Below are 18,910 nucleotides of genomic sequence, written 5' to 3'. Positions count from 1 at the left end.
CGTCCTGGCCACGTGAAGGAAACCTGCGCCGGGGGAAGCCTTAATATCAGCGGCTCTTAGGGCAGCTCGGGGTTGATGCTGAACATGAGGCAGCGAAAGGTCCTTTCCTACGTCTCTGGCGGGTGCTGGGGGTCGGTGCTGGTGGGTGCTGTGGGCTGTGGGTGCTGTGGGCTATGGGCACTGTGGGGGCCGTGGGGTACGGGCTGCTCTGGGCTGCAGCTCCCCTTGCCCCGCGGTACCTGCAGGTCCAGCCGCAGCAGAACCTCGGCCCCTGCACCGCTGCAGCAGCTGTTTGGTGATGCTGGATCTAGACGCTTTCGCCAGGCTCTCCTGGGGTGCTGCAGCCCCCTCCTCATTAGCACGCTGCGCAGCAGGGCAGTTTAATTGCTGTCAGCCTCGATAGCAGTGCCGCCTTCTGACTGTCCTCCTTTAATTGTAGCCTCCCTCCTTCCCCAGCAGCGCTGCACGAAGTGTTTTGGGTGAGAACCTCCCCAGGACCCTGTGGAACTTATTAAAAACAGGGTTTGAAGCCCCTCGTGCCCCTCTCCCTTCCTGCTGAGCGCCCGGCTGCGGTGCTGGGGCTGCACCGGCTCTTCTCATGTGTACTGGGAGATGGGAGGTCAGTCCCGTGGCACGTGTCCCTGAGCCACCAGCATCCTCAGGACCTTTCACCACCCTTTGCTGGCCCCCCCTGCCAGAGGTGGAGGCCAAAAAAGGGTGGGAGTCCCCCCTTGGGAAATCCTTGGGGTTTTTGCAAGTCTCCCAAGGTGTTGACAGTGTGGGAAGGTGGTGACAGCCCGCGTGAGCCCCAGGATTGGGGGGGTGCAGGTTGCAGCACAGTGGGGAGCCATGTGCCACTTGGATGGGGCCAGGGAAGTTGGGGGGGGAACACCAGGGCTGACCCAGAGCTAGAGCAGTTTGGCCGCCACAGCGACAGGTGCTCACACGACTTTCCCAGTGGTTTAGCCAACATCCAACCTGCTCTGTGTATTGTTTTCACTAATCTGTTTGGGTTTTTTAAAATTATCTGCAAACAAGGTGCCGCCTTCTTTGGATAATGATGATGCTGGGTAAAGGGAGCAGTGGGCGACCGGTCTGTGCAAACGGTGCTTCCCTGCCGCTCACCACCTGCTCTGTACCTTCACCCAGGACCTATTTTTCTGTATTTATCCAGCGTCAATAATGGGATTCCACCCTGCTAACCAGCATCTGCATGCAACAGCACTGAAAGCAGAAGCGATTCCTCCTGAGTTAGTGTGTAAAAAGCCTTTGCGATCATCTTGCACTACAGACCTGAAGGAGGGTTTAAATATAAGGCTCTTTAATAAGATGAAAATAGCCCTTTCCCCACTGGTTTTCTGCTTGCTCTTTCATGCCGCAGGAGCTGCCTGGTTGTGTCAGGGCTCGGCTGTCTGTGGGCTGACAGGTTTCCTAACTGCACCAAACAACTCCCCTCCCTGCGCCATCAGCACAATATTAGTAACGCTGCAGCAGCTGGAGGAGGCAGCAGCTCAGCGCCGGCCAGTGCTGCTGTGTGTTTGGGCTATGGCATCCAAAACTTCCTCAGTTGGACTTTTTTTAACAAAAAAAATCAAACTTTTCAGCAGAAAACCCAGCTGTCACTGGTGGTTTCACCTGTGTAGAAGTGAAGCAGAGACCTCAGGACCTGCCTGGTCATTGTGGTGCCCGAGAGAAGGGTTTTCTGGGACCCTGCGAGTCCCTGGAGCTGGTGAAGCTCGGCAGATGGTCCTGGAGAACGGCCATGTGCCCGTGGGGTCCTTCTCCAAAGACAGGACCCAGACAGTCACTCTTCACGGCACGAATGTAAAACACATTCTTTTCCTTGACTATTATTTTTAATCCAAGCCAATAACCCCCAAACATGTGCTGGCCACCCGGCACACCCCAGCCTGGCTGCTGGCATCCTCAGCAAAGGCACCCGATCCTGGAGGTGGGCTGGAGAAAGTGGGAACGGGTCACCTGCATGGTGTTGGGCAGCTAAAGCTGCAGGAGCTGCTGGTGGAGGGGCAGGAGATGTTTTGAAATCTCACCCAGCAATGCCCTTAGCTTCCCAGGGAGCGGAGCAGCTTCCAGCTCTGCTGAGGGGGTGAAGTAACAGGCGCAAGGTTTGTCATGCTTCACGTCTGCAAAATCTGTCAAGGAAGGGACCAAAAGGACCAAAAAAGCTCTGAATATTACTGCTGTTATTTTACAAAGTGGAAAAACTTTTCTTGCAATTCCAAAACCTTCAAGGAAAAACAACGTGCCGGTGGCCCAAGGAAGCGTTTTGCTTTTCTACAGCAACTTCTGTCTGACAGCAGCAGAACTCCCTGCAAAGCGGGCAGATCGGACAGAGATGTCCCATGCATGGTATGCGGCCCCATGGGCTTTTTGAGCAGTGGCATCCTCAGATGGCAGGCAGAGTAGCGCCGGTGGTCTCATCCACAACAGACATCAGCACAAAGCACTGGTGCCCTGGAGGAAACCCTGTGCCTCGGTGTGTGCAGCAGGAAAATGGGTATAATCCTATTTACCTGCCTTGTCTGGAGCTGGCTCTGGTGTTTGATTCATGTCAGGAGCTTGGCTGGTGACTCCTGGATGAATGACGCTATATAAATGCAAAGTGTTATTAATATTTCATGTTGTAGTGAAAATGTACTAATGGGGCTTGTTCCTGTAAGATAAAGTGATGCCATTAATACACCTCCGTGTCCCCGGCACCGCGGACTCATGCGGGCTGGCTGGTTTTGGCTAGCAGAGGGTGCAGCCTTTGGCACCCCCCTTCTGCCTCTGGGAAACTGAAATCTCCAGCAAATTTAAGCAGCGGGACAGCAGCTCTGGCTGCAGGAGCTCAGTGCCCGCCAGCCCAAGGGCAGAGGGTGGGTGCACCACCGTCCGCTGTGGCTCTCGCTGGCCGGTGTCAGCCCCATCTGCTGCTTGGGAGGGAAAGACGGCAGCAGAGCAGCTCCTGCCTCTTGCTTCACCTCACTCTGTGGTTTTCTCTCACCCTTTTTTTTTTTTTTTTTTTTTGTGCCTCCACCAGGTATTTGCCAGGCAGATGGGGCTGAGCTCTGCTCTGGCTCAGCCGGACAGTCGCACCCAGCGGGATGCAGAGGGAAGCTGTGCGGCCACTCACCTTCTCCTCCTGCCACCAAAGCAAGGCAGGGGGACGAGGGGGGGGCACGGTGGCTGTGCCCACACTCCCGGGAGGGCCGTCGAGTGCTGTAGAGGGATGGAGGTGTGCTCTGCCTGGAGCCCAACGCCAGCAGAAACTGCCTATCACATCTGGCAGCTCCCCAAAAGAGGGGATTTTAACCCAGAAAGCAGCAAGCCACGAGAGCTCCTTCAGACATCCACAAGCCTGGGGGGGCCTGGGGCAGAATGTCCCCCTGCCCACCGCTGGGTGCTGGCAGGATGGGTGCTGCTCCATGCCCTCCCTGCCTGCCTGCAGGGGGACACAGCCCCCAGGAACCCCTTTCCCAGCACAGCCACCGCACAGGCATGTTAAAAAAAAAAAATAAAAATGGGCTTGTTTGATTTCAAACTGCAGAACTCTTCCCTGGAGCCATCCGCAAACAGTGGTAATTTACTTTACAGCTGTTTAGATTTGTTTCTCTACCTTTTTTTTTTTTTTTTTTTTTTTCCAAAACCCAGCAGAATTGCAAATGAAACATGTGTTTGCTCCTCAAACGACTCCAGCCGTACCTGAGCTCTTGCACCCCACGCAGCAGCACCCGCTCCTTGAACTCCCACCCAGCCGACCCTCACCCCCGCGCCCTGCTCCGTGCTCCCTGCAGCACCCCGGAGCTGCGAGCCAGCGGTCAAGCCTTGCACAGGGGTTCTCTGAGCTGGGGGGGCTCATCTTGGGAGGGCTCCCGGGCTCTGGCAAAGGGGAGGGGGTGATGGGGAAGAGACTTGCACCAGCTTGCAGGTGAGGGGAGCACAGGAAAAGTGCTTAATTAATTCCCAGTGAAAGAATCAACTGCCGCCCGCTCGTCGGAAGGTGGGGAGGGGTGAAGGCTCTTTTTAAGTTATTGCCATGGTGCAAAGTTTTGAGTAAAAAGGGTTGATAAAGGGAGGCGTTCGGCTGAGCGGCTCTCGGTGCCTCGGGCGGGGGCTCCCAGGGCTTCGACCACGTCACCCCTGCAACTCCGAGCGAGGGAAGATGGGCGCAGGGAGGGGTGAAGGGATCCCAGACAGTGCTGGGCACCCTGGCATCCCTGCAGCAGCTGAGGGCAGAGGTCCCCAAGCACCCACCCTTGCCCACCGTCGGGCAGCCAATGCAGCCCTTCCCTGCACGGCAGCAGGATTGGGCCCCCCCACGCTGCGGGGCAGCCCTTCGCCCCAAGGTAATCTGGCAGCCTACGGGACATGTGGGGATCTGCCTTGAACCCCATTCCTTCCCCCTGGGAATCTCCTCCTCGCTGCCAGGAACCCAGGGATGACTCATGCGGCGCCGGCACCTCTCACACCGGGCGATGCGTTCCTGCCGTGGGCAAGCACCGACCGGCACCAGCGCCGGCCTCGGCAGAGGGACGCCCCGCAGGTAAGCGGCATGAAAATACTCCTCTTCTGCAGCCCCCGGCCCTTGGTAAGATGGTGCTGAGGCTGGGGAAGGTGCATCTGCTGCAGGGTGCATGTCGCAGAGCCCGACCTGACGCCGGGGTGATGGGCGCATTCTGGGCTGCTGCTGGAAGCGTGCACGGGGAAGGAGAAATCTGGGGGTTGCGAGCACATCCCTGGGGATCAACTGGGTGAGATGGGAGCTGCCGGCTCCCGTGGGAAGTATGTGCCCAGGGAGCGTGTGTGGCCGCCCCAGCCCTGCAAGCAAGCGTGTTGCACGGGCCAGGCTGTGCAGAGCAGCGGGATGCATTCACCCCCGAGAGCTCTGCCAGCACGGGGGAATCTTGTTATTTTACTGATAGGTAAAATGTTTAAGGAGAGTCAGTGCCAAACGCAGCCCCGGGGAGTCCTGCTCGGCTGCGGCCCCATGCTGCGTGGGATGCGTTTATCCGGCACGATGCAATCCGGGGTGAAATCAGCTGCTCAGGGTCCTGGGGCTGGTACGGGCTGAGATCAGCGGATGACAAGCGGTTGTTGTGGCCGCCCAGCCCTGGGTCAGCGCCTCGGCATTGCCTGGGGCCGTGCAGCCCCCCCAGCTTGCCTGCAGCCTCAGCTTACTGGTGTCCACTCACCACGCCGTGCTGTGCCCGGCACAGCCTCCCTCCGGCGCATGGGCACGGCGTGGTCAGCGCAGGGCTTCTCCCACGCTTCCCCGGGTGGGAGAACGGAGGCGACGGCAGATTCCAGCGATGGGAGAGGACGGAGCTGCCGGGTGAGTCATGCCCCGGCTGCTCCTGTTTGTTTTCTGCCTGGGCCAGGCCTGGCAACGTAAGGAAAATTAAAAACAAATACCTGGGCAACGAGGCAAGAGATGGGGCGGGATGGCAGAGGGCTGAGCCGCGGACGGTAGCGGGTGGTGGTCGAAGGATGCTTTTGCCGTGGCAGAACTGGTATGCTTTGCCGGGTCCCTGTGACCCCCGCGGAGGGGGACGGTGGTCTGCGAAGACGCGTCGCCCGGGCCAGGTCTGTGCTGGGGTGCGTGTCGGTGCATGTCCCCGCATGCGAGCGAAGGTCAGAGACGGTCCCCGAGGAGCGTGGGTCGGTGCTTTGGGGCACACAGGTGGTCCGATGGGGACCTCTCGCTGCTTCTTTGGTGTCACTGTGTCTTCTCTCTCCTCCCAGGCTAGCTAACAGGATCGGGGGACCATGAACTGGGGGGTGTTCGAAGGGCTCCTCAGCGGGGTCAACAAGTACTCCACAGCCTTCGGCCGCATCTGGCTCTCCGTGGTCTTCATCTTCCGCCTGCTGGTCTACGTGGTGGCGGCCGAGCGGGTCTGGAGCGACGACCACAAGGACTTTGACTGCAACACGCGGCAGCCGGGCTGCACCAACGTCTGCTACGACCACTTCTTCCCCGTCTCCCACATTCGCCTCTGGGCCCTGCAGCTCATCCTGGTGACCTGTCCATCCCTCCTGGTCATCATGCACGTGGCCTACCGGGAGGCCAAGGAGCAGAGGCACCGTGCCGCCGGCGGGGGTGACGGCCGCTGCATCTACCCCAACCCCGGCAAGAAGCGGGGGGGGCTGTGGTGGACCTACCTGCTCAGCCTCATCTTCAAGGCTGGCGTGGACGTGGTCTTCCTCTACATCTTCTACCGCTTCTACAAGAACTACACCCTGCCCCGGCTGGTGAAGTGTGAGCTGCCTCCCTGCCCCAACATGGTGGACTGCTTCATCTCCCGGCCCACCGAGAAGAACATCTTCACCCTCTTCATGGTGGTCACTGCCTGCGTCTGTGTCATGCTGAGCCTTGTTGAAGCCGCCTACCTGATCGGCAAGCGGTGCCGTGAGTGCCTCCTGGCCGGCAGCGGGGACAGCCATCAGCACGGCCAGGACTGCGCGCTCTCCCACACCGAGCCCGTGGGCATGGTGGGGCAGGTTTTCCATGGAGCGGATTACAAACCTCCCACGGTCTCCATCCCCCCCACGGCCTCCAGCCCCGACACGCTGTCCGAGGAGGAGGAGGCTCTTCCCTAGAGCTGCCTGGGGGAAAGAAGGAGCCGCTCATCTGCCCTGCACCCTCCTCCTCCTCTTCTTCCTCCTCCATCCCCCTGGTGCAGGAGCCCTGGGGGTGGCAGCACCTCGGAGTCGGGCTGTGCTCAAAGGCTCTCTGCCTCTCCCGTCCTGGGGAAGGCACATTACATCATTCTGCCGAATTTGGGGTAAACCCGGGTGCTGTAGGACACGTGCGGTCCCCGAGAGCCGACAAGGACAAGCAGCTCCGTGGTGGCTGTGAACTGCCAGTGGTGCCCGGAGGTCGAGCCTCTCCCAGCCGGTCTGGCTTAGCTGGTCCTGAGGGTATCCTTGCCATGAATAAAAATTTCTGTCCCTCAGAAATGATGGCCAGATTGGTTGTTCTCCTGCTCCTTGGGCACAACACTGCCAAGAGGGGAGCAAGGGCTGCATCACCCCTGGAAAGGCATCGCTCCCACGGGCAGCTCCGGGCTGGGTTTGGACCAGCCTCAGTGACAAACAGCTGGCTGCCGGCTCGGGTCTGCTGGAGAAAAGCCACTGAAAATTGGAGAAGTCCCTGGAGCTGGGCAGAAGGGATGGCTTTGGCCAGAGAGGGGGAATGCCGCGGCTCAGCGGGTGGTTTTTGGGATGCACGGGATGTGACGAGGTCTGCGCTGCCTGGAGAAGGGCTTGTCCTTACACCCAGCAAGTCAACGGCAAAACTCTTGCTGCATTCACCAGGCACTGGATGCAGGCGAGGAAGGAGGACAGCTTAATTCTCTCCCTGTAATCCCAGGCTTTAAAAAAAATAAATTCTTGATTTAAGATGGGCTACTGGGCACAGGCAGTCACACCCAGAGGTGTGAACGTCCCTGGGGACACAGAGGTGGCAGAGCTCTTTGCAGCCGTGGGCTGCCAGGGACAGGCTGGAGCAATTTAAAAATGTCACAAATTTTCAAACCAGCTTGGAGGTGGCAGGGGAGAGGGGCCAGCCAGGATGGGCACCCTTGAGCCCCCCAGGGAACCCCTCTTCCTATCCCTCACCCTGCGTAAGCTGTACCACAAGTGTCAGGGCCATTTCAGACTGATGTGATCGTCATTAATAACAGTCATTAGCTGAGTGGGGACAAGAGCATGTGCTTGATGCAGCAGCCACCTTGGCGAAGCACGGGGGTGAGGATCCGGCCGGGCAGGCAGAGCCCGCTGTGGGCTGCCAGCTCTTCCTGCCCAGCCAGAGAAAAACACCCAAGCAAAACAACTGAATAAAGGAGAGGAAAAACACCCCAACCATTGATTAAACAATAACATTAAATGGCAGAATATGATCTTGTTTATTGCTGTAATATGTCCCGTTCTGCCGTGACTCAGGCAGCACTGCAATTTCTAAGGCCATCAACGGTAACTGAGCATTAGCCAGGATGAATAATTAACAATAATTTCATGGCAAATGCACTCATAAGTAACATTAACATTGAACATGCAGCTCGATCTGTTACTGGTTTCACTTTATTTAGAGGGTGTGATTATTATTTTTTCCATGAGCACCAATAGCCCCCGCACTCGGTGGCTCTGCTGCGAAAGAAGCAGCACGGGGCAGGGATGCCGTTGCCATGTCTTTTCGGACCGGAGCCGTTCTCCGTGTCAGGTCACTGCAGTTACTGCCACTTTGCAGCACGCCTGACCCGATGAACCAGCTCCCACCTGAGACCCTCGGTGGGCAAAGCTGAGCTCCTTCCCACAGCCCACCCTGGGGAAAGGGACCAGCCTGGGTGCGCTGAAGGGGGAGGCAGAGGGACTGCTGTGGCCGGAGGGATGCCGAGGGCAGGCTGGGAGGGCAGGGACCGGACCGGTCGTCCCACGAGGGTGGGGATGGTGGAGGAGCCCTTGGGGGGATCCCTGCCACCAGCCCGGGACCCTCTGGGCACATGGCAGCTCCTTGCGCTGACACCGGTGAGTTTGGAGACCTTTGGGGTAAGAGAGGCAGATGGTGAAATACAGGTGGATTTCTTCCATCTCTTTTTAAGTGAAGCTGCGCTGATCTCTGCCTTCCTTCTGTCCGCTCTCGTTGCTGTGCTTGCTGGATTATCCACCTGAAAATTTACTTTACTGAAGCCTTTAACGTCAGAGGATACAAGCTGTTCTTTGTGTGCAAGCCATCACCTCTGATTTAAAGAGCTAGGGCTGGGCTGTTTGTTTTCAAGCAAGGTTGGCCGCTCTTGATCAAGGCTGTCCTCGATTAGCAAAACCCGGAGGTGTTCCCCAGCTGCAAGCGCTAATCACGGCAAAGATGAGACCCAGAGCAACCACCCTGCCCACCTGCCCCACTTCTGCACATCAAAGTGGCAGCCAGAGCTGCTGCCCGTTGCGAGAGACCTGACGATCCAGTTGCCGTTTGTTGTTGTGCTGCTTTATCTCGCCCGGAGCGAGCATTGCAGCCGCTCCGCAAAGCTCCGAGTGTCTTGCACCATCACGGCTTGGGATCAGTGGCGGCTGGCTGGGCAAATGGGAATGTTTGTCTTGTACTTTCTGATGTGCTTCTGTGCTCTGCACCAAGGGAGCTGAGGTTGCCCCAGTTGGTGCTGCAGAAACAGGGGGGGGACCTGCCTCCTGGGGCGCAGAGTGCTGGGTTAAGAGAGAGGACCGGTGTCAGTGGGAAAGCAAATAAACTGGGGGAATGTCATAATAAAAGACGAATATTTCCCAGACTTTGCATCATCATACAGGGAATTGTATTTGCTTGTGGGGTGCCCAGAAGGCCCCCTGAATTTGGGGGAGAGGAGACTTAAAACAAACCCATTGCTAACTCCAGCCCGGCCGGGGATGTGGAGGGGCTCACGTGTGCCATGGCACAGGTCGGGGCCTTGTTTCTTCCCTGCCCGAAACTCGCCTGTTTGCTGGGAATTGAAGAGAAACTCTGTGATGTACGTCCAGCGTGCCGGAGCGAGCAGCTGCCCCAACTGCCAGCTCCCAGGCTCCCGTGACTCCTGTGCCCCAGCACTTGCAGGGGAGGTCTCGTCCCCGGGGACGTGGCCCCGGAGCGGGACAGCCGGGATGGCCGGGATGCTGTTGGCAGGCAGGGACCTGGAGATAAAAAAGCAGGGCTGAGTCCCAGCCCCAGCAGGCGGCCGAGTGCTGCCTCCTGCGATGGCCCATTTAAGACCCTTTTAAAGAGACTTTGAGGTCTGATCCTGCTGGTTTGGCAGCCGCCTGCTCCACTGCTTGGGTTTTTCCTTTATGGAGGACACTGCAAAACACGGGGTGTTTCCATTCCCCACCCAACTGCCTTAGGGAAAATCTTCTGCCTGTGCCAAAAGGCACCTGAACTTTCTCGCCGTGGCTGCGTGGCCTCTCCTGAAATTCCAAACTTTCAGGCGAGAGGCTGCTGGGGGGATCTGGCCCTGCTCTTCACCTGGCCCTTATAGGGTTTCACCATGGGGCAGGGAGCTGCTGCCTTTTGCAAGAAGTCAGACCTGCCTGTGCTTCTCACGGTCTTCCCTCTCTCCTGGGCTTTTCATCTCAAAGGCCACAGCCCCCAGATTCCTGCCGGAGCTCCTGCCACACCGGCTCTCTACAACATAGCTGAAATTCTTGATCCTGCTGATAGGAGGGTGCAAAGGCAGCTCCTGGGTGAGGGGAGGCTCCCGGCTGCTCCGGAGCCCTCGCTTTGCTCTTGTCTGGGATGTGGGTGCCCGTGTCTGCCCCCTCCTCCAAGCTTGCCCAGCTCCGCACCCCCAGGCTCCCACGAGGGTTTGCTTCAGGTCCCTTGGGCTCCCATTCCCGTGGTGTCTCCCCACTGTGTCCCCAGCCTGGCAAGCCCCCCCACGCTTTATTATTTGACCTCCTGGAGCCAAAAAGCTGCTGGGTGAGCGGCTCCTTGTCTGCCACAAGTGCTGGGAGCAAACGTCTCGGAGCATGGGGCACCCGGCGGGGCTCTTCAAGCGTGTCCCCACGGGAGGGCTGGCTCCGGTGAGGTGCCGCATGGGAAAATGCTTCGGTGCTCTTGGCCCTGGGGTGTGCTGGAGCGATGCCGGGAAAGCCTCCGGGCAGCCGAGAAGCCAGGTAAACCGCGAGCGAGCGGAAATGCATTCCTGCCCGGGCCACGTCTGCAGAGGCATGAAATGGGGTTGCTCTGTGGGGGGAGGCTGAGCGGGACACCCGGCTGCTCAGGGAAGGGAAGGGCTGACTCAGCCTCCCTGGATGCCACCGGTGCTCTGGGGAGAGGGACGGTCCCCTTAGGGACACATCCCAGGTCCCATGAGGACAGGAGTGGAGGCAGCCGGCAGGGCAGGGTCCCACTGCGTGGGGACATCGCTACCGTGCTCTGGCACCCGGTCTGTGCCGTTCTTTGGGAAAGGTCTCGTCCGGGACGCCCCGGCGTCGGCAGGGCGGTGGCTGCAGGTCGCTGTAGGTTGGAGATACCGATGAGCTGTTGCAAAACTATTACCAAGGCAAACCTATTACCAAGGCAAAACTATTTAAAAAGTGGGTTATAATTGCGTAATTTGTGATTCTTAGCAATGGTTGCTGGCTGACCCATAGCTGGAGGGATGGTGTGAGCCCGGTGCTGGTGGTCCCTGGCCAACCCTGGTCTTGCCCAGGGTTTGCTGCCAGGTTCGCGGTGCCCAGAGCCACCCGTGCAGGGGACGGAGCATCACCTGGCAGGAGCCGCTGGTGTTGCCTGTAGAGGAATCCAGCTCTGTTGATCTCACTGCAGAATTTGCCCCGCCTTTGTTGTTCAACCCGAGCATGTGTGTGCATGTGCGCAGACAAGAACCTCTACGGGAGCTGCTTCCCAGACTCACCCAGTGACTGGCAACAGAACAAACTACCCTTCCCCTCCCCACACACACTCAGCGCTGCAGACAAAACCTGGGTGCGGGAGGGCTGCAGACAACACAGTCGGGAAAGAGCTTCCCTACCCTGAAAGCTGCCCGGATCCGGCCACCTTCCTCTGGCCCTTTTTCGGCTGGGCAGGTACCTCCAGCACACCGGGGGAGAGGCGCAGGGTGTCATGGGGTTGCTGGGGACCTGCAGGTTGTGGGGGGACGGACCCCGCGGTGCTAATGGGGTGCAGGTGGGAGATGTGTTACAGCTGGGGCTGCTGTGCCTGCAGTGGCCAAAGGCGGGGACCCCGACATCGTGCAGTGCCACGTCGGGACTCCACAGGCTGCGCACCCGGGGGGAGTGATGAAGGGGGCTGGCACGGCGTGGCACCCCGAGCAGCAGGAATGGCCACCCCAGGCTCTGCTCCTCTGTCCCACTGCCCTCCCCGGGGACCAAAAGAGGCTGAGCCCCCCCCGAGAAAGTACACAGCCCCGCTTTGCCGCATTTGCACCCCAGAAGCTGGGTGCTTTCGGGCCCAACGCCCTGCACCCACGTGGGGCAGGACCCGGTGGTGACGCAGCGGGCTGGCATGCCAGGGGCTGGCGAGGGTGCGGGGTTTCACGGAAGGCAAACCGGAGCTGAAGGCAGAGCCGAGCACACCTGGAGCATCGCCCCTGCTCTGCCTGGCTGCCGGCCAGCGCCGGCCGGGCTACGGGGCTCCTACGGCACCGCACACCTCACCCCGGCATGGGTCTCAGCACGGAGCTCACATCCCCATCCCGCCCTGCCATGGGTCCATGGCTGGAGTTGGCACTGGACTGAGCCAGGCATGTGAGTGCCGGGCAGGTGGGTAGCATTGCCGGCAGGGATGGGGGCACGGGCGAATTGGCAGGGTGGTGAGCAGCACTGGCCCTGGGGTCATGCAAGGGCTCCAGGCTCCAGCCATCAGCACCAGCTTTCGGCTGAGGAGGGGAAAGCAGCAGCTCCTCTCTTCCGATTTCAAAGCGAAGGGCTGGGCGGGAGCGCTGTGAATTGCTCCCCACCCTGGCTCACTGCCGCGGGTTTGCCAGGGAGGAGGATCTCCTGGTTTCAGATGGGGTGGTGAGCGAAGAAGGTGCGTGGGTGCAGGCAGAGGCACTGCCCTGGCACTTGGTGCACGCTGGCACGGGGACCCCAGCTTGGCCCCGCTTGGCTCAGCCACACTTCTTGGTGCGTCCCCAGGTCAGCAGCGTGGGACCGTAACGGTGGGTTCGGGGCTTGCTGTGGAGTATCCCCGGCCAGGGATCCCTGTAGGCTCCAGGCTCTGTTCCTTCCTTGCAGTCTCCGGACGCCTCGCCGTGCCACGCAGCCCTCCCCGGACGAGCGGACCCTGATCGCCCGTGTGCCATCACATCCCCGGCCATGCCCCAAGCTGGGGACTTCCCACCCCGCAGCCCCCGGTGAGCGGGGAAGGAGCCTGAGCCTCCTCCAGGTACGTCTCAGAGGGTGCTGCATCGGCAACGGGCAGTGGCTCCTCGGGAGTGGGAATGCGAGTGCACGGTGCAGCTTGACCTGAGTAGCTGGGAAAGAACGAATTAGCGCTTGGGGTTGAACGTAGATTTCAATCTGGCCTGAAATTGGAGCTGCCCCTTGGCTCCTGGGCTGTCCTGTGCTCCCCAGGCGGGCTCTTCAACAGCCAGAAACAAAGCATTTCTCTGAAAAAAACACCGTATTTTTCTTACACAAAACGTCTCTTTTAGAAAACGCAGAAATAAAATGTTGGGGCTGGTGGTATTTGGGACATGTTCCCCCTGGAAGCATTTGCCAGCCACGGTGCTGCCCCTCCGGCCCCAGCCCCAACCTGCTGGGCCAGTCGCGGCTCCCGTGGGGCTTCGGCACATTCCTTCTGCCAGAGCCATGCAAGCACCAGGCGCTGCAGACCCGCAGCAGCTCTGCGGGCGCAGCGGGAGCATTCCTGCAGCTTGCAAGGAGCTGGCCTGCGGCGTCTCCTCGCCGTCAGGCACAGACCCACAAATTTGGCAGTTCCTTGCAAAACCGGATTAATTCTTGCGAAGGCAAAGAGGCTGCAAAAAGTCTCCATGGTGCTCGGCTCTGTCCTTCGGGGGTTCTGATCTTCACCCGCACGCTGCAAATCCCGCTGTGCTCACGTCAGCAGCGGCGTGCATTACTCAAAGCAACTCCTTAAGAGCCAACGGTGTGGGGGACAGACCCACCCCACCATCCTGTGAAACCTTCGGTCAGACGAGACACCTTTACAGCACCAAGCCGACAGCTGCCAACTCACCTCTGGGTAAAAATCGCCCGGGGTTTGTAAATCCAGGCAGCAGTAAAGCTCTGGGTCGGGCTTAGCGTGCCACCCTCCTCGCATCGGGGCAGCCCCAGGCTGAGCTGCGGAGCCGGTTTGGCCGGCACAGGTCCTCGGGGTTGCTGGCAGCGCTGCCGGGAGCGGGGTGCCGGCCAGGGTGACACGCCGGCGACACGCACGGACTCTCGCTTTCAGCAGCCCAGCTCTCGCCTCCGCTTGGGCCGCCTTGGGCATCACCTGCGAGAGAGAAAACCGGTCCCCGGCGTGTCCCGGCATCCCAGCTCTGCAGCAGCGCTTCCCCTTCGGCTCTTGGCATTAGCAAAGTATGGCAGCCGGTTTAGCCCATTTTATCCATGTAGAAACAGGCTCAGGGAAGGCTGGGACCAAGCCCGAGATCCCCTGGGATCTCCCTAATGGTAAAGGTCCCCATCCATCCCCAAAACGCGCTGGTGCAGGGCACGCAGGGGAGCCTGGCTGAGCCGCATGAAACCCTGGGGAGGAAAGAGGACAAGCCTGGGGTGCGCAGGCCGGGAGCTGTGCTGGTCTGGTGCTGTGCCCCGCGGGGAGCCAGCACCGCGGCAGCCAAGAGGGGGCTGGCAGGGTGCTGGGGATCCATCCTGGCATCCATCAGCATGTGTCCTGTGGGCAGTGGGGCAGAAGGAAGATGCAGTTGGGGATGGAAATGCTCTGCGGGGTCCCTTCCTGCCCCCATCCCAAGGGATGTGCCAGCTCGAGGGCTGGTGTCCACACAAGCCTTTGCTTTGCTGACATGCCAAGCGCCCTGCACAGCCGTCCTGGTCTGCCGTCCGGGCACGGCCTCCCGCTGTTGATCCTGGCCCACTCCAGCAGATTGTGCTGCCAATTTACACCGATGTGCACAATCAGGCTGGGGACTTGGTGGCGGGGACTTGGTGGCGGGGACTTGGCCGGGAGGCTCATTCCTGATGATAAAGCCTCCGTCAGAAGGAAGCGCAGAGAGGTTGAGTCACCCCTGACTATCACCAGGAGAGTGCGGGGCTGGGCTTGACTGTCCACGAATGGGATGGTCCCTCTACCCGAAATGAGTATAACGTGGTGAGGGAGAGATTCTGGCAGGTCAATGAGATTAAGTGCAGCAAGAGATGAGCTCCCCCATTGCTGTGTCCCATCGCATCTCTCCACCTGCTGCTTCTGCTGCTGTTTCTCCAGGTCGGGTGACTCTGGTCTCCACCGGCCGCCATGGATTGGAAAACGCTGCAGGCGCTGCTCAGCGGGGTCAACAAGTACTCCACAGCCTTCGGCCGCATCTGGCTCTCTGTGGTCTTCGTCTTCCGTGTGCTGGTCTACGTGGTGGCGGCGGAGCGTGTGTGGGGAGATGAGCAGAAAGACTTTGACTGCAACACGCGGCAGCCAGGCTGCACCAACGTCTGCTACGACCACTTCTTCCCCATCTCCCACATTCGCCTCTGGGCCCTGCAGCTGATCTTTGTCACTTGCCCTTCCCTCCTGGTCATCATGCATGTGGCCTACCGGGAGGACCGCGAAAAGAAGAATCGGGAGAAGAACGGGGAGAATTGCCCTAAGCTCTACAGCAACACGGGCAAGAAGCATGGTGGGCTGTGGTGGACCTACCTGTTCAGTCTCTTCTTCAAGCTTATCATAGAGATCCTGTTCCTCTACCTCCTCCACAAGATGTGGGACAGCTTTGACTTGCCAAGGCTGGTCAAGTGCTCCAACGTGGACCCCTGCCCCAACACTGTAGACTGCTACATTGCTCGGCCAACCGAGAAAAGGGTCTTCACCTATTTCATGGTTGGAGCCTCCTCCATCTGCATCGTCCTCACCGTCTGCGAGATCTTCTACCTCATCTTCAAGCGGGTTGTGCGGAGTGCGCGGAAGTGGAAGAAGTCCACCAAGCGCTCCGTCAGCTACAGCAAGGCCTCCACCTGCCAGTGCCACCTCAAGACGGAGGAGAAGGACAAGCCCCAGACTAGGTGTGTGGGAGTTCTGCGGGCCTCGGCTCCCAATCTGAGCGCAGTCTGACAGGGTGCTGGGAGGGGAAGAGGGAGGGAGATGTGTCCGGGGATGGCTGGCCCCAGAGGTGGCCACTGGTGATGCCACCACCAGACTCTTCATCCAGGACCTCAATGGCTCTAAAGGGGAGTGGGACACATCCATGGGAACTCTCCTGCTTGGGGCCGTAGGGGTGTCCCCAGGTGTCCCAACGGCATGGGCACTCTCAGTGGCAGGTGGGTGCTGGCTGCCCATGGGCATGCCTGAGGGTGTCTGTTCTTTCCACAGAGGAGAGGAGCTGTGAGCTCACCCAACCCAGCTGGCTCGCCTTCCCCTTGGCCCACCAGCTTTTCAAGCCTGCCAAGTCCCCCAACCCTCGAGAGTCAACCCATGTGAAAAATGACTAAACCCAACCAACTAAAGTCCCCCGAGAGAGGGCCATAGGTGCCCGAGCAGATGCAGGTAAGGCGAGGGCAGCCCCAGAGCTCTCCCGGCTGCACACAGCGGTGCCGCAGGGCTTGTACATCGCACCAACGCAGACGCCGTGCATGACTCTGCCGAGCAGCCAGCCCCGCCGCGGCAGCCAGCGCTGTCCGGCCTGGCAGCGAGCCCAGCCAAGAGCTGCAGGGATGAAGCCATTGAGGTGGGACGGTACACGGGACTGGGGCTAGCGGGAGGGAGCATGGGGGCTCCCGTGTCCCAACAGCTTCTCTTGGGTCCTCCAGCTCTGCTGCTCCCACGCTGGGTATGAATGCATCGGTTGGTGCCCAGTCAGGGCTGGCGTCACCCAGCGTAGCGACAGCCGTCCTGGCTCCCTGTGCCTTGCACATGCACAGTCCCAAGCACTGTTTCATCTTCCTTTCCAAAGAAATGCTGGGCTCAATGCTGTGGCCAGAGCCCTCTTCATGCATCCAAAGTAATTACAGAGGAGCAGGGCTCCAGGCTGTTGCCAACTGCTTGGTTGGCCCAGTTTGCCAGTCAGGAGCAGCTTTCTGCCTTTGCTCATGCAAGCACCGTGCCGGTGTCCTGCCTAAATGCCCTTGCTGGCTCTGCTGCTTCCCTCAGTGCCTTTGCATCCCCCCTTGCCTTGGATGGACATCACACACAGCATGAGCTACGGATCCAAAAGGCCAATAAACGCCGTGTTGTTTGTAGGCACTGGGATCTGCTCTGCACACTGTAAATCGGGGGGACTGGTGAGGGCAGAAGAAATGGATTTGCAGAGGTTCCCCAGGATCCCTGGCCGGGTGCTCCTCACTCCCGCCTGAGCCGGGGCAGCGCGGGTCGAGCCCCAGGGACGGCGTGCCCAGTGTTCGCCCACTCCACCTCCTCCTGCCTTGTCACGCATCGTTAAACTTTAATTTGCCAGAACCGCATGCTGGCCCCCAAGGAAATCAAGGACGGATCAGCATCAATTATTTACTAAACTTTGATAAATATTACAATAAATAGAAATGATTTCCATTTAATCTCTCCTTAAGCAGCACTACACGGAGGGTCTGCTGGCGTTCCGGCCAGCCGAGTTTCCAGCTCTGCTCGGCTCACCTGCGCTTCCCCAGAGCCATGAGTGTGTCGCCGTGCATGCCACCACAGCCGGGGCTCGTGCCGCTGTGAAAGGCTGTGACAGCGATGCCCACACATGTCTCTGTGCCAGGACACAGAAAAAGTGCTTCCAGCATGGGCTGCTTCTTTGGGCACCCCAGCACTGCGTCACCTCTGTCACCTGTGGTGCTAGCCCTGGGCACGGGGCACCCTGTGCCAGAGGAAAGATGCTCCAGAAGGTCGAACAGCACAAGGTCTCTGACTGGGAAGCGGCTCTGGCACCAGCGTGGAGGTCTGCTCTGGGACACCCGCACGGCTCACTGGGGACCTGTGGCTGGTGTGGGTGAAGCCCACGCTGGGCAGGGTCTTTCCTGGTGGGTAAAGCAATGTGGGAGCCGCCACATCCGCAGGTGAGGGCAGCTCTGGTTCCTTTGTAGTTTTGGAGCAGCTCCCCAGAGGCGATCGCTTCCACCCATCAAGGGTTGGTGGGGTGCAGAGCATCCCTGGGGACAGGCACCAAGGGGGGGTTCGCTGTAGCAGCAGACACAACCCAGAGGCAGCGGGAAGTGGTATTCACGGGGGGCCGGCTGGGAGATGGGCACCGGGCTCCGCAGCACCCTGGTGCCACAGCCTTGGGCAGCATGTGGGCGTTACCTGAAGCACGGCAATTATTTTATATTAAACATAACAACACTGTTCCGGCTCTGCCCTCCGCTCAGCCCCGGCACTGTCAGTGAGGAGGAAATGCCACGTCTCCCAGTTGTGTGCGCGGACTGGCCTAGTTTCTGGTTTTGAGAGCCCAAACCCCCCCGGCCCTGGCTGACCCCACACAGCCCATGCCAAGCGTGCCAGCCCTTTGCCGCTGCCGCAGGACAGTGACTGGGGACACACACAAGGGGTTTGCCCCCCCCGAAGCCAGCAGGACTTAAGCCTCTGCATAAAATATCAGCATCTCCCCCCCCTCCTTGTTACGGTGCCCCTGCTGCCCCCCCGCAACTCCCCGTCTGAGCCCCCCCGACAGCAAAGCTCCGCTTAAAACCCGGTGGCGGGTCGCGACCCCCGGATCCCCGGTCCAGCTCGGCCCGGGAGACGGCGGGGGACCCGGGGCCGGGGCAGCGCCAGGCTCCGGTGCGGTTCCAGGGCTCCAGTGTGGATCCAGGGCTCCGGTGTGGATCCAGGGCTCCGGTGCGGTTCCAGGGCTCCGGTGCGGTTCCAGGGCTCCGGTGTGGCTCCAGCACCACCCAGCGCCCGTCGCGCCGCACGGACCCGCGGGGGGGGACCCGCCGAGCGCCGGAGCGGGCAGGGGACGGAGCATCCCCGGGGCCACCCCACCGCACACCCCTGGGGACACCCCACCGCACACCCCCGGGGCATCTGGCCCCGGACCCGGCCTCCCTCGCTGCCCCCCCCCCTCCCCCCCTGCTATGCAGGGCACTAAAAGCGCGGCGGCTTTAGGGGCGCGCAGTGGGGTGACTTGCTCAGGGTCCCACGCGTGGGCAAGGGTCCCTATACCCACCCCGGGTGGGTCCCTCTCCCGCTCAGAGGCGGCGGAGCCGCAGCCGGGGACGAGCGGGCAGGGAAAGCCGGGTTTCCCACCCCGGCTTACGGCCCCCGCTGTCCACGGGGGGGCCCGGCTGTCCCGGGAGAGGGGGTCCCGGCCGTCCCCGGGGG

General features: G+C 60.3%; 2 protein-coding genes across 3 annotated transcripts; both read left to right on the top strand.

Annotated features, from left to right (window-relative positions):
* The first annotated feature begins 1,335 nt into the window (after window positions 1-1,335).
* On the top strand, window positions 1,336-8,064 carry LOC138689186 (gap junction beta-5 protein-like). The gene is made up of 2 exons (XM_069802930.1): window positions 1,336-4,546; window positions 5,746-8,064. The coding sequence occupies exon 2, from the start codon at window positions 5,770-5,772 to the stop codon at window positions 6,598-6,600; it is 831 nt and encodes a 276-aa protein (XP_069659031.1). The 5' UTR covers window positions 1,336-4,546; window positions 5,746-5,769; the 3' UTR covers window positions 6,601-8,064.
* Window positions 8,065-11,391: 3,327 nt separating this feature from the next.
* GJB3 (gap junction protein beta 3) lies at window positions 11,392-17,392 on the top strand. Of its 2 annotated transcripts, XM_069802929.1 has the most exons (4): window positions 11,392-11,550; window positions 12,721-12,871; window positions 14,894-15,678; window positions 15,986-17,392. In XM_069802929.1, exons 3-4 carry the CDS (start codon window positions 14,924-14,926, stop codon window positions 15,999-16,001), a joined length of 771 nt encoding a protein of 256 aa, XP_069659030.1. In that variant the 5' UTR covers window positions 11,392-11,550; window positions 12,721-12,871; window positions 14,894-14,923; the 3' UTR covers window positions 16,002-17,392. The 2 variants fall into 2 exon arrangements, with proteins under 2 accessions (XP_069659030.1, XP_069659027.1); XM_069802926.1 differs by lacking the exon at window positions 15,986-17,392 and having other exon boundaries at window positions 14,894-15,727.
* Window positions 17,393-18,910: the final 1,518 nt, after the last annotated feature.

Source organism: Haliaeetus albicilla, chromosome 16 (assembly GCF_947461875.1).
Source record: "Haliaeetus albicilla chromosome 16, bHalAlb1.1, whole genome shotgun sequence".
Lineage (NCBI taxonomy): Eukaryota > Metazoa > Chordata > Aves > Accipitriformes > Accipitridae > Haliaeetus > Haliaeetus albicilla.
This window is presented reverse-complemented; position numbering and strand designations above follow the sequence as displayed.

Bases quoted from the DNA above. Each gene is read 5' to 3' on its own strand.
- GJB3 (XM_069802926.1), top strand. From the start codon at position 14,924: ATGGATTGGAAAACGCTGCAGGCGCTGCTCAGCGGGGTCAACAAGTAC.
- LOC138689186 (XM_069802930.1), top strand. From the start codon at position 5,770: ATGAACTGGGGGGTGTTCGAAGGGCTCCTCAGCGGGGTCAACAAGTAC.